This window comes from Ictalurus furcatus, chromosome 17 (genome assembly GCF_023375685.1).
Source record: "Ictalurus furcatus strain D&B chromosome 17, Billie_1.0, whole genome shotgun sequence".
NCBI lineage: Eukaryota > Metazoa > Chordata > Actinopteri > Siluriformes > Ictaluridae > Ictalurus > Ictalurus furcatus.
The window spans coordinates 9,350,481-9,377,801 of NC_071271.1; the positions used below are offsets into that span (position 1 = coordinate 9,350,481).

Consider the following 27,321-nt stretch of genomic DNA (forward strand, 5'->3'; position numbering starts at 1 on the left):
TTTTTCTACACAAATCTTACAGCCAGAGGGTTTAAATAACTTGTGACGGTTACTTCATTGTATTTATTTCTGAAGTTCCCAGGAATCTATCTTTAAATAAGAATCACTTCCATAATGATTATATTGGCACATACCTGTTGCATAGGTTCTTCACTAATGTAAAACAAACAAACAAACAAACAAGCAAAAAAAAAAAGAAAAAAAAGGCTTGCGATTGACTTTAAATTCCTCCAGAGAATTAGTCTGTGTGTATTATGAGCAGTAGATGGCACATCTACACAGCACTATGAACTGAGCAGGCGAGTATGTCAATTCTGTTTACAAACTGAGCATGTGGATTGATTAGACATTATGGGATTATGGGATAGAGTAAAATTTATGGGATTCTGAATAGGCTCAAACATTAATATAAGTGTAATATGACTGGTTACATCACACACTAGATGAGTTCAATTATCAAATGTGAGTGATTTATTGGCCGTGTCAGGTATTTGACCTACTGTTCTGAACTTCTCTGATGTAACCTTAATGGCTTTAACTTTAATATTTTACTTCTCTGTTTACATTTTTAAAATACATAATCATCAAAGTAATCACACTGGAGGGCCAAGATCTTTCAGAATACACAGTTTCGCTTTAATAATAAATGGCAAGCTTTCACAAGAGATATACAGCTCTTCCTGGAAAGGGCAAGAAAACATGTCACATTTGTCTTCTTGTACTGACAGTGTATTAATATAAAAGACAGTAAAAAGCATTAACAGTTCCAGAGGAGATAAAGTGCAGATACACAGTCATTTTCACATTGCCATAATTGTAAAATTAGTCTATAGGAACCAGTGTTGCATTCACTAGTTAATTACAGCATGTTATGTTCGGACAGCCACACTGATTGGTATTCATGTCTAGAGAGATTGTTAATAGTTTATGCGAATAGTTCGTGAGTCCTCTTGTAAACATTTGATTGAAAAAAACCCAAACTGCTCATAATCTAGAGAGAAACACAGTACAACACACAACTTGTCCACAGTAACTGTAAGATTAGCAGTGATTACAGAGTAAAGGTTCCTGAAGTCACTACAGTGTTTTACTGAGCAATAATCACTAAAAGTGACTTCAACATGCTTACAGTAAACATTACCATTGTTGATATAAAGGCTCTAAAGGGACTTATGCAGTTTGTCACATACGTCACGTTATATGTACACAATCTCAATTTCAGAATCTCATGACCAGAAAAATAATTCTTTGAGAGGCATGATCCACATGTAGGGTGTAAACACAGGTCAGTTAATTCGCACACAAAAGCATAATGTTATGTATAAGCTATCATATGAGCTGAGATGACTACAACAATTATCTCAGACACTCTCAGAGACTCAGTTTTGAACCTGACAGAGCAAAAATAGCCTGCTCTAACGCAACCCTGAAAGCTAAGATGTAATGCAATCCTTTTTTAAAAGAACAGATTAAAAGATGTTGGAGTACATTTTCAAAAATCGATTTTGTTCTATCAAAACGGTAAGAACACGACTCTATCAAATAACATGAAAGGTTTTCTGAGTATGTTGAACATCAAGCAAATACATTTGTAAATAGGCAGTGTACTAGCTTTTTATTTCTGGTTGCTGCTCAGAATGTTGAATCTTCTCTAAGGCAAAAATAGTGAAAACACGAACATGACCCCGTTTTGCTCTAGTGTTACTCTCTAGTGTAATTGTCAAGTTCACTGAGAGAAAGACAGGGGCGATAATTAAGCAGTGGAGAATTTGCTTCTTGTTACTAGAGCAAGATGACAGGGATTTGTTTCGTCAGGTTTCGTGTAATGTCAGTGCTTCTCGCACGCTGGCAATGTCCCTGCAAAGATCAGCCTCTTTTTAAGCCATAAGGATTCGTCAGAACCTGAAAGAGAAAAACATTAGGATTACTGTGCATTAATAATTCATTTGATATAATGCACTAGAGAATATATTATCCATGTAACTAAAAGCCATCAGAGGAAAGGATAACTCCAGAGTTACAATCAATAATGTTATGTTCCACTGAGTTAAATGAATTCCCCACAGAGCAAAATGGACACTGTTCAGGGACCCATTCCATGTTTCTAGACTGTTCCAGGGTAGGCATATCTAATCACTCGGCTACAAATCTGATTAACAAATCTCATGTCACTAACACAACTAAGCCAGACCACCATGTGTCACTATTGAGTCTCTCAGTTTGAAACGGTCAAATATCCTGTTTGGCTCCTCCAGCTCCTCCAAATGTCCAGGGCATGGAGACAACTCAGTGTGTTTTAGATTGGATAAGTGTGTTTGTTCTGTGTAGTACACCATCTTTTGGGTTACGGGTTAGGCTTATAGGAGGAGTTGGATCATTTCCAGCTTCACCCCCTGGATGATTCTGCAGCAAGGACTATCTCATTCCCACATAGCAACTGATAGCAACATTCCATACACAAACATCTGGCATCCTATGGTCTCTACAATCTTGAGTGCTGTTATTGGACAGTGCTTCACCTAACATCTAGTGCCTGAAAGAAATGATTAGTATGTAGTTTAAAGGAATAGGTTTTAGAGAGAAAGTAGAAATCCTTTGAGTGGACAGATATGAGAAGATACGGATGGTTTTCAGGACAAGAACTTGTCAGAACAGATCAGACTGATAGAGGGACAAGAAAGAGCTGGGGAGGGTGAGCCACACACGATGAGTAGATGAGGGTTAGATGACATGACTGAGCGAGAGGTAAATTTAAAATACCGTATTGTGTGTGAGACAACCAGTTTTATTCCGTTACTGCAGGACCCGGCGGGTTCTCTTTATTTTCAGAGGGAATGGCTAGGTAGTCTGTCCTGTAGACAAATGGGTACAAAAAAAGAAGCAAAATCTAAGAGGGTGCAGCTTTACTGCACCGTCAAATGTAGGATTTTCTAAAGAGCTACACATCAGTGCAAATATTCAATCAAAAAATGGTGGACATTTTTAGGATCCTGTTTCTCCTTTCTTTCACCTCCAGCATCCATGGATAGAAAAGAGGAATAGAAAACAGTTATAGAAACACAAACATCAGGCAATGACAGTTGAAACCTCTCAATAATGGAACGAAAAGTGTTATAAGGGTTTACAATGGTCTTGGACTGTGTCAAATGGCAATAGGGGAGGGATAAATATCACAATCTGATTATAAGAGATCAGCCTGGAGAGGGTCCAGCAATTTCCTGCCTGCACTACAAAGCTGATTTGATTAGGGTTCACTAATGCACCTATAGACCACCGTGGATGGATGCATTAGCTCTGTGTGTGTGTGGGTTTGTTTATGTGCGTCCATTAAGCGGTTGTCCATGGATTGAAACAGCTCATTACAGAGAATACACTAGAAAGCCATCACTAATGTCTGAATATAATAACTAGTTGATTATTAAGGCCATTTGCTTTGGTCTTTACTGCTGATTGTATATATTCCATCCATGTTGTGCACTTGCAATAAACTAACAATTAAACCTATATTTCTGATAACATGTCCACTATATGGGTTGCATGACTATTCATTTGCATGACCAGAATTTAAAAAAAAAGTAGTTGACTAGTCAACTAGTTGTCTTTTACATAGTTGAAGCAAAAAGTATATTACACTATATAAGGATGTACACAATTCTTTAAAAAATGTTTAACCTGGTGGTTCAGATGAATTTGCTGATTCTGGAACGGAGACTGTGCAGCATGGAAGCTCCTGTCCATCAACAAAGCCCTATTTAAAGGATGGAGGATGCTATGTCTCCAGACGCATCTGGGACTTTTTTTTTTCTTTAAAATGTCCAACTCCAGCCTCAGTAGCATCCAAAAATAAGTCTGGATTGACTGTCAGCTAGCATACATCACTCTAAAATATCTGAGTGGATAGTGTCATGCAACCTGCGGCACTGAATGTACTCTTTTGCTTAAGGCTGGTCATGACATAATTCCTTCGGTAATCATTATTTAAATTATTTTTAGCTTAAAAGGGCAAGAGAAATAACTGGGGTGGAATTTTTCCAGGAGTGGGTGGGAATGAGATTAAAAAAAAGCCCTGTACAATCCTCTCTTTAAAAAAAAAAAATCTTGCACAATCCTCTATACTCTAAACTTGATCAAATAATATCAAAGTGATGATGTTCAATTGAATCAAAAGAAGAAGAAGAAGAAGAAAAACCCAGACCATTCCCAGCATAGTCTTGTACAATGTGCAGTTTACTATAAAACTGGTTTCATTGACTGTGAAACATATGGTCTGCTTTCTTTAATATCTCTCTGCATTTCTGTATCATCTGCCACCGCCCAACTAGTCTACAGCTTCCCACAGCAGCAACTAGTGATGAATGAGCCAATTAAACTATGCAATCATTAGTCTACAGTGTGGTATAAGTGAGCCACTTGTACTCAGCCTATTGGTGACTGGTAGAAAGTTACCTGAAAATGGTATTCAAATGGGTAAGATGTGACAGTAAAAACTTAACGACACACACCCAACGTGAAATGTAGCATAAATATCTGTACTTTACTATCTTACCATGTGATCCTGATTTAAAATCAGGGTTAGGATCTGAATGTACTAGCTAATGTTTTCCGATACACATACAGAAATTTGGAAAGAAATCCTGCCTTCTTTGGATACTCACACACTGTCCTGCACTTGCTCGTCTGATTTGGAGATCTTTCTGTAGCAGTATATCATCTCAACCAGCAGCCAGAAGGTGAGGAACACCAGCAAAACGTACATCATGATCTCTGAGTACAGTGCTGTGGGATCGTCACTTGCTAACATGCACACAACATAAATTAATACCAGATTAGTGACTTAATAATACAGTGATTGGATAGCTGATTATAAGCTATAGGGTTCAATTAAAGAGTGGCATGTTTGCCATCAATTCTTTACCGAAGCCCTAAATGGCCATGCATTACAAATTTTTTTCTTTGTTGTTTTCTCGAGATCACGGCTTAATTTTCTCATGATCTCGATATGAGAAAAGTTGTTTTCTTGTGAACTTATTTTTTTCATGGTCTTGACATAACCAAAAGTTTTCTCATGACGTAATTTTATCCAGAGAAAATCTTGCGCCTTGTGAATAGAACATGTACATTGGCATCTTTGCCATCATAAATTTAATAACTCCCTGCTGTACAGATGCACTTTATCTCCACATTGAGAGAGGGGTGCCCCCTCTCAAGTGTCGGACACTAATGTGGAAGTCGTCAATCCTGCAGGGATGGCATATTTTTGTAGGCCACCCCAGAAGTTTGCATCACCCTGGTTCTGTTGACAAAAAGCCAATAGGATTTTTCCATTGGCATTTGGATTATTGCAGAAAATAAGCTTTGTGACCAACAAATGTTTATGATTCTTACATGTGATGCTAATCAAGATAATCTTCACAAAAGAACAAAACTTTATGAATTTTGAGGCCTAAATACTATCAAAGAAGTAAAAAGTTAATGTTGCATGACTTCAACGTCACCACCACTACGCTTCCGACAACTCTTTCAATCTTTACTTTTAAAAACACTACAATTGCAAAATACTATAAACTGATAAATCTACAAGTTTGAGTTGGAATAGTTTGCAAGAGTGTGAGTACAAACACAACAATGCTGTAGCAGATGACATTTCCTGTTGTCATGATGTTTAATGTCCCCGACAACCTCTGTAGTCCCATTTACCCACTTGGAAGCAACTGTCTTTTTCAAGACATGTAAAAGCTTAACAAAATCACAAGTGGAGTATTAATGATATATTTTATGTCGTAGTATAAAACATGAACATTTCATGAGATTGTGTTAACCACAGACCTTATTTCAGGCATTTAACCAAAAACCCATTCAAAAACCCCACTGACTTCGGGACGATGTCGAGGACACAGAAAAAAAAAAGTCGAGATCACAAGAAAACAACTTTTGTTATCTCGAGATCACGAGAAAATTAAGTCGAGATCATGAGAAAACAAGAAAGAAAGAAATAATAATGCATGGCCACTTAGGGTTCCATACTTCCTTTAGGTAGTGTGTTGCATGAATTTTTGTCTTCAACTTTAAAAAGAGGAAAGGAAGTGAGGGAACGACTATTTAAATGATAACAAGAACTAAATTGTTTCGTGGACAAGCCACAACATTAAATGTACGGTAACTATTTATGTATAAAATGTATGATGAGGAAACTGCTTTAGTATAAGAAGAATTAAACACTTTGTAATATGCTGTCATTCGAAAATAATCAACTTCAGGGTGGTAACAGCAACTCTGCTTTACATCTGGCCACATCATACCACCCGATCATTGATTATTTACCTATAACTGCACACTCTGTCATGTTGTATTCCTCATTTAATGCCTTGAAGAAAGACAAATAAGCCTGTAAGAGCTACTTTAATACTTAAGGCAGATGGTTGAATACCAATTTGAGTAAACAGAAATGATCAGAAGTTATTCATTTTATATGAGGAACTAACTTTAATTGAATTTAATTGAACTTATTTGATAAATTTCATTGAACTGAACATTTTCTTTTATACTACATGTCCACAGTAATTTGAACAAAATGTATTAATTAAATGGCATGCAAGATATAATGTTAAAGACTTATACATATCTATGTATGGTATATGTAGAAGTGAGCAAATATTGTCAAGGAATCATACTATTGCAAATTTTTTTCTGTCAATTGATTTTAAGCGATAGCAGTTGTTTAGTTGGGAAGATGCAATCACAGGTAACATTACTTGTTTCTATATTGTGTTGGCTTTAACTCAGGATGTACACTAATACATATTGTGATTCACATGCACACAATCCATGCTCAAATATGCTGTAGAAAATCTCTTTGAAACACAGAGATCAATGATATGACAAATTCATCTCAGTCAGAATGAGCAAGAATTAGGTGCAGAGAGTGGAATAATATGACACCAGACTTCTCAGCTTTATCGTCTTCAGCAGAACAGCAAAGATGTGCAACAGACATCAAACACAATTTATATATATCGAATTACATTAATCAGACAGTAGAAGTTTAGCTTGGAGACAAAAAGTTGAGAACTGTTGGTTTAATGATGCATCACAAGCAGTGCAGTGCATCTGGAAAAGAAAACACTTGCGATATTGACCAATAGCTAATCAATATTTATATATTTAATATTTAATATGCTGTCATCCTTTTTAAGACTTATATGTGATGGCCATCTTGGCTTGTGCACTGCATGAAATGACATGGCATGCATGAAATGTGAAAGCTTCGTAGAGTTGTACAGTGTGTATGTTATGTTATTAACTAGTGTACAAAATACAAACAATCCACCACTTAAATACAACATTGTGGATTTCTATCTGTGTTTAAAAACCTGTGATCAAGACACAGATAGAGATAATGCAACTGTGGTGGCATGAGTCAATAGAAACAAATATACATTGTGTAAAGTATATTCGAAGTGTCAGATGTTGTGCATTTAGCAATCTCAAGGCAGGCATCCACAGAATAGTATACAAGGCAGAGTCTGTACATTACCCCTTAAAATAGAAAGAGTAGTAACAGCTTGGTTAGATAAAACTCATCCTCTGAAAATAACTGCCTTCCAATAAGCAGTAGGCAGTAAGTAGTAACAAAAACAGAACAAAAACATACTATTATTTGAACAAACACAAAGACACAAAAGGGCAAAAGTGAAGCCATATTTAATGAAATATCTAATCTTACATGGTGACATTAAAATCTGAAATATTATTTTGGGGACAAAAACTAAATAATCAGATTGTTATCATCAGATGGTCAACACCACAGTGGTCAAAAAATGGTCATTCTACTCATAAAACTAGACTACAATAGTGCGTGCTCTTCCTTACCTTTCTCCCGCACCACCAGTTCAATCTCAAAGGTCTTCTCCGTGGAAGGGCTGTATGAGTTGAAGGAAAATTGGCGGTGCACCTCACACTCGTACAGGCCACTGTCATTCAGTGAGACATTGGAAATGCTGATGGAGACGTCCTGCAGGTCTTTGCTGCCATTCCACAACAGACGACCCTTCCACGGCCCCTCTACCTCCTGTGGCTTACCATCATATAGGTAGATCTAATGGATGGAGAAAAGTCATGCAAAGACAATGAATTAATTATTGCAAATTTTGTGAAGGTCCAGCTACATAAAAATTCTTATTTAAAAAGGTCTGTTTAAGCAACTAATGTTGCTGAATGGCAACAGCTAGGCTTGTGTGATATAAGGATTTAATCATCTCTACATGATATTACACTGCCACGATTCTGAGTGATGCTTACTCTGATTATGCTATATTACCAGACCTGTCAACCTCTACATAAATTTGTGTTATTACTAAAAATATGCCAAATGAGCAGTCTTTTTCTCCCCAATAAAATGGAAGGTGAGCCAATCAACATACTATGAATCGTCTGGGTTAAGCATGTAACCCTGTTCCCTAAGATGTTGCGTTAGCTTCATGCTGTGGGAAGCATTCTCACGCATGGCCGGTATCTGAAGTCTGTGTAAAAATCATGCTTATTTATAGCCCTGCCGTGTTCAGGTGACGTGGCATAATGCGCGTTATGTGACTATAAAACGGTGCCTGTAAACCACGTCCTCAGCTTCTCTTTGTCTGAAGCGCAAACGCAATTTACAGGCATACCCCAGTATGACAAAGCTACGCAACGTCTCATTCCCTTCTCAGGGAACAGGGTTACAGACGTTCCCTTTCAAAGGAACTCAACGTTGAGTGAGCTTCACGCTGTGGGAATGAGTATACCCACTCCATCATACTAAGGGTATGGCCTGTCACAGAGGCTCCATAAATAGGGTCGTGGCTAGCCGAAATGGCCACGTAGACCCTAATTGTAGATGAAGCCAATCTTGCCAAGAAACATTCCTGTAAGATCTGCAGAGCTGCAGCCATTGCGCAGTTTACTGGGTCTCACTGATGTTCCTAGCATTTAACATGGTCTCTTCAACCTTGAGCCGGTGCCCCTCAGGGGCTAGACCCACAGTTTCCAAAGTTCCGGCCGAAGGTAAAAAATCAACCCTCTGGCTTGAGACAATATATCCATGTGAACAGCAATCTTCGAGGGAATGCTGTCCCGCAGAGATACAATCTCTGAGAACCATATACGAGCTGGCCAATAAGGCCAAACTATACATCACTCCCCTGGCCTCAAGAGACGCACTAGCGACCTATGGTATGCTGTACACTTTCAAAAATAAGATAATTCATTTATCATAAGAGCTAACAATATTCGTTCAATGTTCTGAATATGTTCCAATTAAAACAGATGATGATATTTATGATAATTAATTATAGCCACATAAGAGAGGGAGCAATCCTTACATGAGATTCAGTTTGGCACTGAGGTCCATATGCGGGAGCACTTGAGTCCATGTGCCACCTGGTGGATATTCTGGGAAGTGTAACAAATGTATTTAATTCTAAGAAACTGGCCTTGCGGCATTCTGTGTGATAGGCTTCCTGATCCTGCATGAAGAATGCACATTTTTAAGGACAAATCTGTGATACATAATGAATGTGTGCGGTGTAGACCACCCTGCTGCAGCACACACATCCAGTAAGTGTACCAGTTAGATAAAGCCTTTGAGGAGGCAACCCCCCTAGTGGAATGAGCCCCTATGCCCAGAGGCGAAGCGAGACAGCATGACTCATAAGCAATAGAGACTGCTTCCACTCTTCAAATAGAGATGCGCTGCTTTGATGCAACATCACCTCTACTGTCACTGCCAAGTAGACCAGCAACTGCTCCAGCTTACGCCACTGGCTGGAACACTGGACGTAAGTAAAAGGAGCCCTCACTGGACACAGTAGGTGCAATCTTCCCGGTTCCGGTGTGAGGAATGGAGGAGGAGAGAAAACCTGCAAGACTACCAGCTGGGCAGCAGACATAGGCACTTAGGAATTATCCAGCCTAGGATATTAAGGAGGCCTTGGCTAATCCAGGGGCAAAATCAAGGCAGGAAGTGGCAACAGAGATGTCAGGGTCAGTCAAAAGTGCAACATTTAGGGTCAAAGCTTCACTGAAGCTGACTCTAAGCACTGAAATGGGGCACCTGACAGACCTTACAAGACCACAGAAGGTCCTAGGAAGGTATGCATGGTCTGCAGATGGACCTCAGCCATCTGACACCATGCATAAGCCTCGAAGTTAGAGGATGTTGCCCCACAGAGGCTTCATCAATAGGGGTGTGGCTGGCCGAAATGGCAGCCACATAGACCTTAATTGTAGAAGGAGCCAATCATTCCTGTAAGAACTCCAGGACTGAAGCTATTGCGCAGTTACTGGGTCTCATTGATGTTCCTCACACCACAATAAAAGCACCATCCTCGTGGATGGTGCTCTAGCGTTTAACATGGTCTCTACAACCTCAGTTGAGAGATCAGAATCTATGAGCTGGTGCCCCTCAGGGGCCAGACTCACAGTTTCCATAGTTCCAACCGAGGGTGATAAATCAACCTTCTGGCTTGAGACAATAGATCCCTGTGAATGGGAATCTCCCAGGGAGTGCCATCCAGAAGAGATATTACCTCCAAGTACCAAATTCAAGCAGGCCAATTCGTGCTGTGTCTGCTACTAGCAGCAAACATAGCACGATCTTCGCAAACTCTCGCTAGAACCTGTGGGATCAGAACAATCAGGGAAAAGGCATGCAGACATGACCTCTGCCATGTGTGTACCATGGTATCCAGCCCTGACCCTTTTTTTGGTGCGGGAGGAGTGAGGGAAAATCATAGCGGGCAGCATGTTGTCTCCTTGGAGGCGAACATGTCCACTTCCGCTTGGCCGAACCTCCACCATATGGACTCACCCACTTGTGGATGGAGCCTCCAATCACCGGGCCTCATCCCCTGCCTCCAGTTGCCCGGAATGTACATTGCATTCACTGACAAAACTTCTTCCTCATCAGAGAAGAATTAGTTGAACCTGCTTAAACCAGGGGCACCAACATAATCCTCCCTGGTGGTTGATATATGAGACCACCGCTGTATTGTCCAACACATGATGACCTCTCAACTGAGGAGAAGAATTCCAGTGCTAAGAGTATGGCCCACATTCTAGGTGATTTTTATACCCCACTCGATGAGGGCCACTCCAGAGACCGTGAGGGAGGCATCTGATGATAAGAGATGCCCCTACTGTGTGACCCGAGGCTAGAAAATATGGCTTGGATGGCAAAGCGAGCCCCCCTGATTTTGTCATGTGGTCCTGAAATCCATCTCACTTCAGCTGAGAAGTGAGAGAGCCGGAAGTGAAGTCACGACACAGCAAGCTTTTTTTCCTCACTCCCATACCAAACAAAGTACTCTGTAATACTTCACACAAAAAATGTCTCTCCCCCTTTGTAATAACATGAGAGCAGGGAGTAACCCACTTTTTGAACTCTCTAAAGCTCATTCTGTTTGCACAGGATAGCCACAGAAGAAAAAACAAATATATATATATATATATATACATATATATATATATATATATATATATATATATATATATATATATATATATATATATATATTTTATTTATTTTTTTTTCTTTTGAAAATTGAGAGCATTGAAGAGTTTTAGGCATGTCCACACAGACAATCACTACGCTGCAGACAAAAGAACTGAGGACGTGGTTTACAGGCACTGTTTTTAGTCACGTGGCACACGTAATGCCACGTCATCTGACCACAGCAGGCCTATAAATAGGCATGATTTTACACAGAATTCAGATACTGGCCAAGCGCGAGGTTGCTTCCCACAGCATGAAGCTCATGCAATGTTGAGTTTCCTTTGAAAGGGAAGTGGAATGATGTGTGCATGCGTTTTGAACTCTGCAATATTAGCTGATGCCAGCTGGAAGCCCTGTTGCCTTTCTCCCATCGCAAATGATCTTAGCTCTCTTCCCAGACTCTTAAAGCTTGTGTTCATTAACATGATATGATGAAAATCAATGTATATACAACCTAGATAACTTTAGACAAGTATACAGCTAAATATTATTATTAGATATGTCACTGAAATATTTCAAGCAAAAACTGTCAAAAACTTTCAACCAAAAGAGAAAAAAACATTTTGACCTAAAAAGATTACCACAATGCTAAATTTAACACTTTACACATTAACTACAAAATAATCTTAATGTTGATGATATTTACAAAATATACCAACAGAGAAAACTGTTGGTCATATGAACATTAGACATAAGGATAAGGATTTAACCAAAAATTTTTTTTTACATTAAAAAAAAAAAAAGTGTTTCTTTAATTGTTTCTGGTATGGCAAAGTATGGGTTCTTGATGATTAAATAGTTTATTGCCATTTTTGTAATGGTTAATGGCGAGCAGGGAAAAATCACCATGTCACACAAGCCAAGCAACGACAGATATTTTTTAATGCTCAACCATTAATGACTAGTTCATGGCTATAAATAAGACACATCAACTGGAAGTGGTTGTTTTGTTCCACACTGGTGCTTTACATTACCACTTTTAACTACAGCCATGGACTTTAACAGCTGAACTAACAGCAGAGAATAAACACATATTTTTCTGTCCAATCATCTTTCAACATTGTAAAAAGATGATTGGACAGAACATCTCTGACTATTTTTTTAATAGGGGGTATGGTGGCTTAGTGGTTAGCATGTTTGCTTTGCACCTCCAGGGTTGGGGGTTCAATTCTCGCCCTGCTCTGTGCATGGAGTTTGCAAGTTCTCCCCAGGGGTGCTTCAGGAGTTTCATCTAGGTACTCCAGTTTCCTCCCCCAGTCCAAAAAACATGTCCTGTAGGCTGATTGGCATTTCCAAATTGTCCACTGTGTGTGAATGTGTGTGCAATTGTGCCCTGCAATAGGTGGGCACCCCATCCAGGGTGTCTCGTGCCCCGAGTGCCTTGGGATATGATCCAGGCTCCCAGCAACACTGTGTAGGATAAGTGGTACAGAAAATGGATGAATGATGTTACTTCATTAATAAGAACAGCATGGGTAAATGAGATTTAAAAATATCTATGAAAGTCTGAAAGCTCTTCCTTTTCTCAATAAGCTCCCTTCAGGTAAATAATTTACATAAATGCTTGTGACTTGTTTTAGAAACAAAGGATCTGATACAGAAGTCACAGTGGTTCATGTCAAAAAAAATGTGATGGCTAGTTGACAGGATCAGAGCATCTCCAAAACGGCAGGGCTCATCTCTGAATTTCTTTGCCAATTCCAATCTGCCTTTCTGTAACCCAGTTCCATTGTCCTACACCATGGCACTGCCTCCACAGGTTTGACAGAAGATGTGGTATGCTTAGAAACATGAGCCCTTCCTTTCCTTCTCCATACTCTTCTCTTCCCAACATTCTGGTACAAGTTAATCTTGCATCAGAACTGGTCAGGCTTTTTTAAAGCAAAGTCTTATCTGGCCTTTCTGTTCCTGAGTGTTACCAGTGGTTTCCATCTTGAGGTAAAGCGTCTGTATTTACATTCATGAAGGTGTCTCTTGATTGTAGACTTTGACAATCATAAGTCTACCTTTTCCAGTGTTCTTGACATGGCTAGTTGTTGTGAAGGGGTTTTTCTTTAACAATGAATTCTGCATTCATCCACGTCAGTTGTATTTGTGATCTTCCAGGACTTTGGGTGTTGCTGGTTGACTTTGGGTGTTGGGTGTTGTTTTTTTGTTTTTTTTAAAGAATGTACCAAATTGTTGATTTGGCCACACCTAAAGGTTCTGCTGTCTCTCTGGTAGGTCTGTTTTGTTTTTTCAGCCTAATGATGGCCTTCTTCACTTGCATCAACTCCTCTTTGGACTGCATATTGAGAGTTCCCATGAATAGCTACCTAATGTAAATTCACTTGGGATCAACTTCAGACCTTTTATCTCCTTAACTTGTCGTGAAACAGTGAGGAAACAGGCTACAAATGGCCATGAAACTGCTTATCAGTCAATTGTCCAATTACTTTTCAGCAAGTGAAAATAGAGGTACTCTATAAAAAATAAATAAATGGCTGTAATTCCTAAACGGTTAATGCAATATTTTTGTTTAAGCCCTTGAATTAAAGCTGAAAGTGTACACTTCAGTCACGTCTTGATTGCTTCATTTCAAATCCATTGTGGTGGTGACAAAAATTGTGTTACAGCCCAGTGGAATTATTTCATATTCTGTCTGGATCTGGTACAGTATTGTCTAGTTTAAGCTGCTAAACTACTTTGCTAGGTCCACATCTGGACTGTAGTCCTCCAGTTGATGACCCCTGCTATAGGGTGTCTATGTAACCATCTTCAATTACCACACTAAAAATCACTGTATATTTCTGTGCAACAGAATGTGAAAATCTTTTCACTGTGAATTTTTTATGGAAATCTTAAGTCCTTTGAATCACACGTGAGGCTTGAAATTAACAAATGCAGGTCAATTCTGGCACCAGCAGGAATCTCTATTACTTTACTAGCCATTTTGCTGAGTAACCTTTCAAAACTGCACATAAAAAGGAACTTGTTACATAGTCTATTTTAGTACTGCTTTTTTTTTTTTTTATCTGTCCTTATCTCACAGTAGCTTATCAAGGCCAAACGTAGAGTTGTATAGTTGGTGTGAAAAGATGGGACAAATAAGAATGGAACAGGTAGCACTGCAATATGAAAAGAGTAAAATTATGAAAGGAAAGGAGGAAAATTGATTCTTTAATGAGAACAGGCTTGAGTATAATGATTGGTTTACAAGCGAACATTTGTTTTTGGCAAGACAAAGTTGAGGTCAAAAACACATAATTTATAACTGCAGGCAGTCATCTGTTTTATGCATTTAGTATACCTTTAGTTATGTTAACATCTGGTTAACATAAAATCAAGCAGGATTAAAAAAAAATGCACCCACTGTTTTACAGTGAATTGTGAAACACAATTAATCACACAAAGTAGAAGACAAAATTATACATTTGTATTTATAATTGTAAGATGTATATAGTTACATTTGTATGAAAGCTCATTTCTGCCACGTATGAGAAGATATTACACAGATTTATGTAATCGAGTTAACATGGCTCAGTTGTGACTTGTTTTAATCTCGTAATTGTGAGTTCAAATGTCACATAATCACAGCTTAGTGCTTCCAATAATCAAATCACAACAAAACCAAGCTTATGTAGCAGTGTGGTTTTGGTGTGACTTGGATAGGGGTAGAGTAGAGGTTAGCCAATTAAGCGGAAGCACAAACTGAGAATTGCAAGATAAAAAGTAGCAACTGTAAGATATTAACTTACAATTTTGAGATGAAACACGTATTGAAAATATAGAATATTATATATTTATATTTACATATTGAAACTCCATGTTTTGGAAATACCCTCTGTACAGCGTTAGCAAGTGACTCGCAAGTCTAATTGTGTACACAAACTCTATCCATGGAGTGGGATACGCTCAATATGTTAAAAAAAAAAAGAGGTCAATTTTTACTGTCAAAATTATTCAACTCCCATTGCAAATCAGGTTTATTGTCAAAATTTACAGACTTTCAGCTGTTTACGATGAACAAATCAAACAAAAGCAATTGAAATAGTTTAACACAATGAATGCTTCAAGTGGTTTTCCCAAATTCAACAGAAAATGCAACTTATAATGACTTCTCCGGTTTTAAAATTATTCAACCCCTTCATGGCAAGCATCTTTAGTACTTAGTAGTTCTTTCTTCATTCTTCTTCCTCCAGACAGACCGCTGATCCATCGTGCTGAAAAGTTCCAGTTTTGTTTCGTCGCTCCACAGAACAGAATCCCAAAACTTCTGTGGCTTATTTATATGAATTTGAGCCGACTTTTCTTGTGCTTTTGGGTCAGGATTGGTGTACATCTTGGAGTTCTGGCATGGAAACCTTATGCATTTAGTACGCGCCATACTGTACTCTCTGAAACCTCAGTGCCTGTCACCAGCAAGTCTCGCTGCAGGTCTTTTGCAGTCACTCGAGGGTTTTTCACAACCTGCCTTCTCAGAAATCTGGTTGCAGCCATTGACAGCTTCCTTTTTCTGCCCTGTCCAGGTATTTCATGAATTTTCTGCCCCTAGCCAGTTCAGGTATTTCATGTGTTCCAGCTCAAGTACATCTGGTGCAATGAATGAAGCAATTGATTCTGCATATCAAGCATGGTTTTGCATATTTGTGCTGTTGTGAGGGATTCTATTCAGGGGGTTGAATAATTTTGTGAAAGTCATTATAAGTTGCATTTTCAATTGAATTTGGGGAAACCACTTAAAGCATTCGTTGTGTTGAACTATTTTGATTGCTTTTGTTTGATTTGTTCATTGCAAACTTTTGACAATAGATTTTATTTATTTATTTATTTATAAATTAATAATTTTTGACAATAAACCTGATTTGCAATGGGAGTTCAATCCTTTTGGTTGCAACTGTATATTGATCAAATTCAAATAGCATAGTGGTAAAGGTGGGCTTGGTTAATACGTGACATACAGAGCATTCGAATGAATGTTTGATACGTTGATATATAATGTATGCTCGTGACAGAACGTTGATATTCAACATATAGAAGGTGCTGCAGATAAGTGTCTGTAAATGTTGTTGTTTTTTTCTGTGAGACTGGGTTGCCCCTAAACATGCATGTTGTTCTTACCGTCTGACGGACGGCATCTTTGTCAGGTCTGTAATACCAGTAAACCTTAGTCTGAGCACTGATTTCCTCTCTCTTCATACATAAGATGCAGGTGAGCTTCATGGGGCTCCCCAGCACTGCTTCTGTGTCTGAGATTGCGTCCACGCACACTGGTCTGCATTCTTCTACTGTATGCAAGAACACAGAGTATTAGAAATGACTGGACTGCATTATCAGTGCAAGCTTTCTATCTATATTGTTAGACCACAGACTCGTGTTGTAAATTGTGCAATCCCAGATCATCATGCTGACACTACTGAGTATACCATGGCACACGTTTATTACATTTCTTCTCAGACAGTTTAACGTCACAGCACTAATGCAACTTATAACCATAATAAACTAGCCACTTAAGAATAGTTCATATTATTAGGCATGCTTTATTTCATTTCTAGAAAATGAATACATTTGTCTCTAGTTTCATCGAACAGATCAGATCTCATCTTGAGACCTAATTTTATTCTTTCCTTTGTCAAACTTCTAGCCTTGATCTGCTCATCTGAAAAGCAGGCCAATTAATTCAGATTCAGAGAGCTGCTAAGGGAGAACAGGGGCGTTCATTATTATTTTAAGTCTGTATCCCAGAAATAGTGAAACGTAATTGAGCTCATCGGCCTTCACAGTGTCTGACCCAAGTCAGACATGCATTTTACACTTGTACAGGACAGTGCACGCCCACATACATTAAAGCACGGCAGAGTACTGTACAAGTCACAGTGATGAGGAAATTAAAGCACTCTTTAGAGCACTGTGAACACAGTCTCTTGGTTCACTCTTTGAAATAGCAGCCATCTTACATAACCTACAGCCCCGAGCCCATGCTACCAACACAGATATTCTTGTTTGAGAAGTGTTAGACAGATGGAAAAAAAACAACAACAAAGTGGTCCAAGAGCTGAAGCATCACTATATTGCCCAAGAATTTGAAGCTGATAATGGCATTATGGATGGGTATTGGATCAGATTTAACATATTTTCCAATCGGATCCTCCATGACAGCTTTCCTAAATAGAAATTCATTAAAAATTTCAAGTAGTTTAGATGAAACAATTTCCATCTTAAGAACATTTAACAGATTTTAACCCCTTGAACTCTCAGGATCTTGTTGCAAGATCTGGATTTACAGTTTTCACTCTCTAACAACATATGTTTCTTATTAGTTTCACTCTAGTTACTGAATCCTGAGTTTTAAGATGTATAACTGAATAATAATACAATAGTTTGAGGGGTTCAACGCTTTAGGAATTATTTATGGTGGGAAAAAAAAGTATGCATCAAATCAGTATCAGGTAATACTCAAAGCTCTATTAGTGATATCTTATTAAAGATAGAGAAAATAAGGATGGAGTTAAAGCAGATGTCCGGTAATGAGATAAGTGTTTAAGCCTATGCACAATATGCCTCGCTGTATCACAATACATTTACTCTTTGCAAAGGCTTTAATAATGTACTTTTAATGTTTCTTTATGAACAGTTAATGTGCATTTGAAGCTTAGTTTTCTAAGAAGCCATGGAAATGCAATATTTCATTACATGTTTCATAATGAAATGTTTATCCTAATTACAATTCACACTTAATACAATGTACTACAAAGATTACACGTGCTTTCATCTTAAATGCTCAAAAATGACTTACCAGCAAATATGAGGAGCAAGAGAAATTGCCAAAGAAGCTTCTTTTGAGTTGTCATGATGCTAATGGCAGGGCGGTGTCCCCTGTTCACCAGAAACACATCAATAAACATCAAACTGTTGCAACAAAAAAAATAAAAAAATAAAAAGGGGGCCAGATGACACATGAATCGAACTGGAATCAGGAAATCTGAGATTTGAAACCGAGTCAGTTTTACAGAAGACTCTAAAGCATAAATAAGGAGTTGGTCAGGACCATGGACAGCGACTTTCCACCCTCATGTTATTATAATGATAATAATAATAATGAGAGGCAAGGGCGCGTGCGTCACAAAAGCCTACACGAGCTAACAGGTTTTATTAGAATGTTAATGAATGTTACTAACTCATCTAACAGGTGTTAACTACTGAAGTAACGTTTAGCCTAACTGTTTTAAGGAGAAAGTTTAAATCGTACCGCGAGAGATACACATTACATCCACACTCTCTAAGACAAGCCCCTGAATTCGCTAGAACTGACGCTCCGTTTTTCCGCCAGGGTTTTTCATCATAATAATGTTCAGAAGCAAAGCAACATAGCCAAAAGACTGGTATTCGAAATTATTCTTCAAAGATAATCCCTCCTCCTCGGAAATAAAGCGCTCTAACGTTTCAGGAAGAGAGAGCAAGGACTTCTCTTTCCATTCAGTCGAGTATCACAAATTATCCGCTGCCACACTGACGCGCTACACCCTCTCTTTGTGGAAGAACCACCTGGCTTTGTGTTTTCCCTGCTGGTCATGATTCGCTTTTATCTCAACTGCGCATGCGCGACAGTCTCACACTCGAACAAGGCTGACTCTGTTCCCCGACAGAGGAGGATGCAGAGAGAGCTAAACATGTTAGTCAGTCGCTACAAGTGGATTGGCATCCATTTTGCCTCCATGAACACTTTTATATCGGACATTCCTGCTGAAAAAAAAGGAAAAGCAAACACTAGAAACCCTCACAGAATTTGTAATGGTTTTAATGGTTATAATGGGAATTGTATTGGTTTGAATGGAAGCTTGAATGGTTTGAATGGAGTCCCTATGGGTCTCTACTGGTAATTTGTTGCCTTCTCTTGGTGTCTTATTATGTCTAGTGGATGGTAATGGTAATGGTTTTAATGGTTAGCTGATGGTTTGAAATGGTATCTGTAGTTGAAAACATTAGAATTTCTGTGATGGTTTCTATTGTTTGGGTTTGTTTGGTTTTTTTTTTTAGCAGGAATGGAAATATTCAATTCAATTCAATTCAGTTTTATTTGTATACCGCTTTTAACAATGGGCATTGTCCCAAAGCAAGTTTACAGAAATACAGTATTCAGGATATAGATTTTAAATGTATGAATTTGTCCCTAATGAGCAAGCCAGAAGCGATGGTGGTAAAGAAAAACTCCCTGAGATGATATGAGGATGAAATATGACCTGATATGAACTGTGGGCTAAAATTGGAAATTTCCCCATCGCAGTGCCTAGTTTGTTTATATTTTGGTACATAGCACAAACTAAATCCATTAGTAAATATAAGTATATAAGTATATAAAAGTATATACTCAAATAATACTTAAGGAATAAAACTGGAAAGTTGCTATAGGACAATAATCAACGACGAGAGTGACTGTTATTTTCATATAACAGTGCATCCCAAATTGTTTTATTTATCATATACAATACCACAGCAATTTCCAACAATAATAATAATGTGTTAAAATTAGTGCATTAAGAGGTGCTGTTATCCCAAATTAATCAAATGTTTGACCAACCAGTTCTGCGCAAAAATATCAAAAATAACTGCAGGAGTGGGGTAAAAAAAAAAAAAAAAACAACAACAATGGATGCACTGATACTTTTTTTTTTCAGGCTGGATATGAATACATATATTTGGTACTCATCAGTACTGATACTGATACGGACATGAGCAACCTATTTAGTATTAAGCAAAACAGGGTCATCGTGGAACATTTTCTTGAAATTGTTTTTTGTTGATGTTAAAAATGAGTGCAAGGTGAGGTGAGCCAATTGTAAACCCTGGCAAGAGATGGGAAAGTAAGCATGTATGTCTTATTAGTAAGCAAGTCTTAGTGCTTAGTGCTCATGGAAGTGAAGTGCTCTCACATGCACACTTGCATTACTACTCCATGCTTGCAAATACCTTTCATGGGACTTTGTGCTCATTTGTAAGGACCATGTTCACTGATACTGCTGTTTGTGGGCAGGTCATCTGCTCTCATGCTCTCCAGTAAAGGTATTGTTTAAATGAAATGAAGATGTTTTATTAGGTTACTTGTATTGTAGGAGGTTGCTGTAATACCTATTGGTAACATGAACGTACACTTGGTTTACGTCATATAACAGCATGTTGGATCAAATGTTGGTATCAGAGCATTTTTTTACGAGTACTAGTAAATGAGCAATAGATGTACTACAATCAGTAAATGGATACCTAGAATGTGGCGTGTAAGATAAAACGAGGTGTTATCTGACTATGCTTTTCATTATAATGTCTAGATTCTCACAAAACACTCTTATATTAGATCTGAAATGTGTAGTCTTGGCTCCCTGGTTTCATAGGGATTACGCAACAGGGTAAATAGAGCATGCTGAGTCAGAGCACACACGTTAACCACAGATCAGTGAAGCACTCATGGGCATCTATAACTTTGCATGACAGTTTGCATACACTGGTGTAGAGATCAGTGAAGCACTCATGGGCATCTTTTGGTTTTGCATATCAGTTTGCATATTCGGCATCCACATCATCCATGCGCAGAATTTATGGCCAGGCTTCATTTTGTTTGTTCTAGAACAGAGGTTCATTTTTCCAGTGCTCAAAACCCACGCACACCTTTTAACCCAGGAGAGGGTGGAAAATCAGCTTCACTGCAATTACAGCAATTATTTTATGAGTCACACTGAGTGCAAACAGTATGTGCCTTGAAATAGTACCCAGACTGAGATTAGAGGATAAAAGAAGGGGGAAATGAATGAATTCTCAAATCTGATTGGGTAGAAGGTGTTGTTTTATTTTCTATAACAGCAGCTCTGACTGTAGTGCCTGCTGTAAGGCAAATATGAAGTTTATATTATATTAATTCCCTCTTTTTTTTTTTAATACATTAGCATTATCATAACGGCTAATTCATAAGGAATCGTATGGCGAATGTTCAACATAATTTAATAATAAGTCTAATAACAAATGGATTAAAAAAAACATGTTATTTAAAGTAAGGCCTATAACCTATAATTTTGATATGGTGAAGATGTTTGCTTAGCATTTAAAGAAAATTCTTTTATGTTTTCCATGACAGGTAAAGACAGAAGACGTGCTTAAGGTTTCTCAGTAACAAGCTGCAATTTTATATGAAATGTAATTATAATGGATAAAAAGTATGTCAATCTTCAATAAATGAAAAACTGTAATCATTGGGAAATTACTTTGGTATAAGATGAATTAAACACTTTGGGACATGCTGTTATTGGAAAATAATTAATTTCAGGGTGGTAACAGAAACTTTCATTCAGATCAGTCCAGATTGCTCTTCTTTCAATAGATAGATTTATCTTTATTTATTCTTATGGTGGTCTGGGTGATTGGACAGATCACTTTCCTCACAGGGATTACTTTTACAGTTAAAAGATATTTTGCTTGGTACTAACCTCATATGAATAAATAAATAGGTTCTGAGCTTAGACAAAGGTTTTATTGTTAATTTTACTACATATACAGCAAAACATATATTTTAACCAATGCTCATACCAGAATGTCGTAGTTTATTGCAGTATAAAATTGTTGTATTGAGAGATTGTATGTTGTCTAATGTAAAGTTTCCTGGTATAGCCATGGTTAATGTAGCATAATAGCATTAGGACTGGTGTGCTGCTGAGGGAGCAAATTGCTGGCAGCCTCCTGAGACTCAGCTCAGGCTAAAAATGGCAGTCCTGGTGGTTGCCATATCCACAAGATAGGGGAACCATGGTAACAGTGATGCAAAATGACAGCATGCTCTGAGCAGCCCAGAGTAGTGCACTCACATAGGAGTAAAGCATGGAACTCTGCTATTCTGGTTATTACCCTAAATGCTGTACAGGACAAAAAAAAAAAAAAAAACAACTACTTACAAGCAAACACTTTGATCAATGCAGGGAATGTGAATTTTCCATTATTATTAATATATCTACGCTTTTACTATCATAATATAAAAGCATATCATATATCATGTCAGTAATGCTTGTTGTATATACTGAAATTAAATAATATAACAATATGTATACATGTATATATTTAAATAAAATGTCCACATTTGCTAATAAATATAACCAGCCTTTATTTAATTTATTTTTTTCCCTACGTGAGTAGTCATGCATTCTGTTAGTTCCCTTAGGTCTATTGCTCAGCACACAAGAGCACAGCTCAGCTGTGTGTTTCAGCTGTCTGGCTAGTACTGACAAGCTCTCCCAATGAACCTAGGGTTATTTATTTGCAGTTAAAGCACACTGTCTCTCATTGAGTTGTGTGTAATCCTATTAAATTTTCATTATCCATATAACTTGAAATTACTCACGTGCTAAGATTCGGAATTGCCTTGTTTCCCCATTGGATAGCGGTCATGTGACTATAATAAACAATCACCTTGGCTCTCCATGCTTCCTTGCCTAACCTGCACTTTGGTCTTTTACTCATTAAATAGGTTGGCAAGGCAGCTTCTTTTGGGAGTCTGCAATGTTTATTACAGTGCTTCATGGTGGTAAGTGCTCTTCCATAAGCTCTAGGAAAAACATTTCATTTAGATTAAACGCAATATATGAATTGATTTATGATTTGATGCACAATTTACAGATGACCAAAGGAGTTTGTTCAACACTCAGTGTAAAACAGTGGTCCTTTTGGACTGGATCAAAGTGAAGTGTGGATGTAAAAATGAAGGTAGGTGTCATTGGCATGTTAAAGTTCTCTTAATGGTGTTAGAATAAACCTATTTCCCCCTAACAGTGTGTTTATCCTTATTTACCTGTTATTGGTCTGTATTGGCTATGTAGGCTAATGACATGCTGTATATGAGATTTGTATTTTATCACACTGTCTTGATATTGTTGTTATCTATGCCAGCTGAGATTGATTTGGCAAATTTGAATGGTCAGCTGATGAATCTGCCTCATCACCAATTTGCAGTTGCTTCAGATGTTCTAGCCCAGAGGGAGGAATACATTCTCATCAGCATAAGCCGTAAGGAAATGGAAAATCTTTACTATAAGACATGACCATGTACTTCATTCACACTCACGTCTGTTCTCTGTTAGTCTTGCGGAGCCAGACGTAATCTATACAGAGAAAGCATGTCTGGAGACACAATTCCTAGTGAAGGTGGAGGTCAAAGTAGGGACAGCAGTTTAAAAAAGCACCCTTGTCAACATTGTCTAACCAGCAGCAAGTATACCGTATGGATATAAACCAGGATATCTGAAAAGATGCCACCATTTAAACATGCATCAGTGTGCTGTGTGTGTGGAGAACGAATTACATGTAATGCAACAGTGCTGGGGAAGCTACACTGCAGTTGTACAAGTGACTCATGATTTAAAATAACAACAATACAGCCAGACTATTGATAAAGTAGCTAGCTACACTACAAGCTACTAAAGAAAAACTAACTAACTACACTGAAGCTACTTTGTCATACAGAAAAATCAACTGACATTTTCGTTTTATTGTGAAGTTAATTTATTACCCCAAAAAAATCATGCTTCTTATAGAATCTGCCATAAAGAGATTTTGTTGCTATTTATAAACTACTCTTAGTAAAAACAAGCATTACATAAATCGCTTAAAATAACAACCAGAGAGGATCCACTCCATTAATTGAGGTTCAGGTTATGTCAGGAAATGTCTAGCTAGCTAGTTTTGTCCTGCCATGCTGCAACCAAGGGAAGATAGTACCTTGTTACTGGAAAAGCACCAATATTTAGAAAACATTTCTATTACTGCTATGCAACTAAAATATTCAGCTAAGCTAGTAGCATCATTACTTGGAGCTAGCTACTCCCCAACACTGTACTGCAGACACATATTAGCTTTTTCATGGCAAAAATGGTACAATTAAACATAATTTTTGAAGATTTCACTTGCACTAGATGATATTAAATTTGCATGAACTACAGGAAAAGCCTGTGGGTGCAGCTTTGTTTTCACCACAAATCACTTTTGTGTCCAGAAGTTTATTCTTCGTAGAGATCACATGTGGCCCCACAAGACATGGTCTTTGTTAATAAGTATGGGTAGTTAATATATTAATTTGCTCTCTCTCTCAAGGGACCAGTGATCCATCAAATCCAGTACACACTTCATTGCTTCATAACTATGACCTGCATGATCCTCAGTGCCTAGGTAAGTTATACAGTGGATTTAATGATTCAGTATTGTCTCAGGACATCGATTCCTATTTTGACTGTGTTTTGTACCTATAGCTAAATTACGAGAGGAAAAAACTGAAAAGAAACCATGTGCATCTGAGGAAGCAAACGGCTTGAGCAGAAGGTTGCCCTCATCACTATCCACTGAGAGTAAGTCTTCACTCTAATGCTCGTAGTTCCACCAATTCAAATGAAACTTCTACAAACATTACTTACACTCAGCTTGTGTACATACTGTTATCATAGGCTGTACTATAAAATGTGCTATATTTTTCTCTGTTTTAGGCCAATCAAGACCCTACAAACAAATACGCTTCTCAAGTTCACCAACTTTTCAGACATACTCTGAGTAATAAACATTTTGTACTATTCTTGCTAGAATTGTTTCTTAGGCCAGTACATGAGCCGCAGAATGTAAATTCATATTTCTTATTCATATTCATATTTATAGTTAATACTAATAATTTTCTAGTTAATACCAGCCAGTTAGGAAGAAAGAAAGAAATACAGAAAACAGAGTTGCTGTTCATGCCAATCACAAAAACAGGAATAATAAAGAATCTAGTGCTTGGATGTGCTTCACATGATTTGTTTTTGAAGTGCAACGAATGTACACTCACCATCCACTTTATTAGGAACACCTGTACACCTGCACATTCATGCAGTTATCTAATCAGCCAACACATTGGCCGCACATTGGCTGATTAGTTCATAATGTTGCAGTAGCGCAAAGCAAAAAATCATGTAGATACAGGTCAAGAGCAGCAGTCCATGTTCACATCAAACTTCAAAACAAAGAAAAAATGTGAATTCTGTGTGACTTTAACCAAATGGGCTGGTTTGAGCTTTTCAGAAACTGATCTCCTGGGATTTTTTACACACAACAGTCTCTAGAGTTTACACAGAATGGTGTGCAAAACCAAAAAAATATCCTGTGAGCAGAGGGTGTTGATGAGAGAGATCAAAGGACAATCACCAGACTGGTTTGAGCTGACAGGAAGTCTATAGTAATTTAAATAAGCACACTTTACAGCCGTGGTGAGCAGAAAAGTATCTCAAAATGCAAAACACATTAAATCTTGAGGTGGATGGTCTGAAACAGCGAAGAAGAGCAGTTTCTGAAATACTCGAACCAGCCCATCTGGTATCAACATCCATGCCTCGATCAAAGTCCCAGAGGACAGACGTTTTCTTTCTTCTGATGTTTGATGTGTACATATGTACCTGAAGCTCTTGACCTGCATCTGCATAATTCTTTGCATTGTGCTGCTGCCAACACATGATTGGCTGATTAGATAATTGCATGAATGTACAGATGTTCCTAATAAAGTGGATGGTGAGTGTAGTTTATTGCAAAAATTTGGCACAGGACTAGTAGTGTGTTTCATTTTAAGCAGTGAAAGCAAGCATGTAGTGCAAAGCAAGTGATTTCAAGGGATTTGGTATGATTTCAAGATTGCTACATGATTACAATAAGACACCTCAGCCAAGCCTCTTTAATTCATGATCCTCCATAACTTTATCTTTATCTCACTATGTCATATCACAGCAAACCAGTGTCTACCTTACCCATCCTGCACTGCGGCCTACAAACATGGCCACCATTGACTACAATTCCCAGAGCACTCATTCATTCTAATCACGCACACCTGCATCCAATCTCACACACAATCACACCACAGTTTAAAAGGATTTTCGAGGCATTCACTCTTTGCAAAGTATTGTGTGTTATCACCATACCATACCATAAGCTTTTGTACCCTGTTCCTCGTTTTGATTCATGTTCTTTGATCTTGTTTCTGGTTTCTCGTTCTCGATTCTTTCCTTGCCCAGTTTATGCCTGTTTGCCGATCACCTGACCCATTGCCAGTTTCTTGACCTCGCTATTGTCTCATGTTTTGGATTTGTCTGCCTGTCTCTCTCTAATAAACTCTTATCTGCATTTGTATCCTAATCTTCATTACATGAACACACTAGGTTTAGAGCAAGGGTTTATCTTTATCTCTTTATCTTAAAAGAAAGGGTTCTCAAACTTTGTACAGCCAGTGACACTCTAAAAAATTCCATCTCACTCAGCACAGATTTAAAATATTTAAAATGATCTGAAAAGCCTAATATTCAAATATTAGGTTTATTATTTAAAAATGATGCACAATAATATTTTGGCTATTTGTTAGAATCAGAGAGATTTTTGTTCCTGAAATGATACATTCACAGAAAATGGATTCACTTCAGTTTGACTTTACTTTGAGAACCAGGGCTATTAAAATTATTGGCGCAAGAACAAATACATAAGAATTACAGTCGTAAGATTTATCTTTTAAGGAACTTTGACATCACATTCACTGTATTTTCTTTTTGCATTTCGATTCAGGTATTACTTGTACACTCAATGCCTCAAAGTCAATGCAATTCATGTACATTATGAATAATAAATTATCACACTTACGGGAAAATGGCTCCTCCTAACTGAGATATTACTCTTCCATCTCGTCTACTAGTTTAAAATTCATGCAGCAGAACACTAGACTTTAATAAACCATTAACTTCCACAGCAAACACAGTTCCCTGGCAGAACGGGATCAGCGTGTT

At 37.9% G+C, this 27,321-nt stretch overlaps 2 protein-coding genes across 5 annotated transcripts; one reads left to right on the forward strand and one right to left on the reverse strand.

Annotated features, from left to right (window-relative positions):
- Positions 1-588: 588 nt before the first annotated feature.
- scn3b (sodium channel, voltage-gated, type III, beta) lies at positions 589-27,285 on the reverse strand. Of its 3 annotated transcripts, none has more exons than XM_053647182.1 (7): positions 27,179-27,285; positions 18,303-18,382; positions 16,628-16,794; positions 7,870-8,095; positions 4,656-4,794; positions 2,761-2,852; positions 589-1,902 (listed from the first exon to the last, which is right to left on the reverse strand). In XM_053647182.1, the coding sequence occupies exons 2-6, from the start codon at positions 18,355-18,357 to the stop codon at positions 2,786-2,788; spliced, it is 654 nt and encodes a 217-aa protein (XP_053503157.1). In that variant the 5' UTR covers positions 18,358-18,382; positions 27,179-27,285; the 3' UTR covers positions 589-1,902; positions 2,761-2,785. The 3 variants fall into 3 exon arrangements, with proteins under 3 accessions (XP_053503157.1, XP_053503156.1, XP_053503155.1); XM_053647181.1 differs by lacking the exon at positions 27,179-27,285 and adding an exon at positions 18,756-19,558; XM_053647180.1 differs by lacking the exon at positions 27,179-27,285 and having other exon boundaries at positions 18,303-19,558.
- Positions 22,901-26,671, forward strand: LOC128621427 (uncharacterized protein CXorf65-like). Of its 2 annotated transcripts, none has more exons than XM_053647185.1 (6): positions 22,901-23,066; positions 23,159-23,245; positions 23,492-23,545; positions 24,629-24,703; positions 24,784-24,879; positions 25,015-26,671. In XM_053647185.1, the coding sequence occupies exons 1-6, from the start codon at positions 23,042-23,044 to the stop codon at positions 25,080-25,082; spliced, it is 405 nt and encodes a 134-aa protein (XP_053503160.1). In that variant the 5' UTR covers positions 22,901-23,041; the 3' UTR covers positions 25,083-26,671. The 2 variants fall into 2 exon arrangements, with proteins under 2 accessions (XP_053503160.1, XP_053503159.1); XM_053647184.1 differs by having other exon boundaries at positions 22,916-23,066; positions 23,429-23,545.
- Positions 27,286-27,321: the final 36 nt, after the last annotated feature.

Coding starts and splice junctions, on each gene's coding strand:
- LOC128621427 (XM_053647184.1), top strand. CDS start 23,042: ATGTTTATTACAGTGCTTCATGGTG. Junction 23,246..23,428: donor GTGTGGATGTAAAAATGAAG/GTAGGTGTCATT, acceptor TATCTATGCCAG/CTGAGATTGATTTGGCAAAT. Junction 23,546..24,628: donor CATTCTCATCAGCATAAGCC/GTAAGGAAATGG, acceptor CTCTCTCTCAAG/GGACCAGTGATCCATCAAAT.
- scn3b (XM_053647180.1), bottom strand. CDS start 18,465: ATGTGTCATCTGGCCCCCTTTTTATTTTTTTATTTTTTTTGTTGCAAC. Junction 4,795..7,869: donor ACTGGTGGTGCGGGAGAAAG/GTAAGGAAGAGC, acceptor TGTGCATGTTAG/CAAGTGACGATCCCACAGCA. Junction 2,853..4,655: donor GAGCAAGTGCAGGACAGTGT/GTGAGTATCCAA, acceptor ATTTGTCTACAG/GACAGACTACCTAGCCATTC.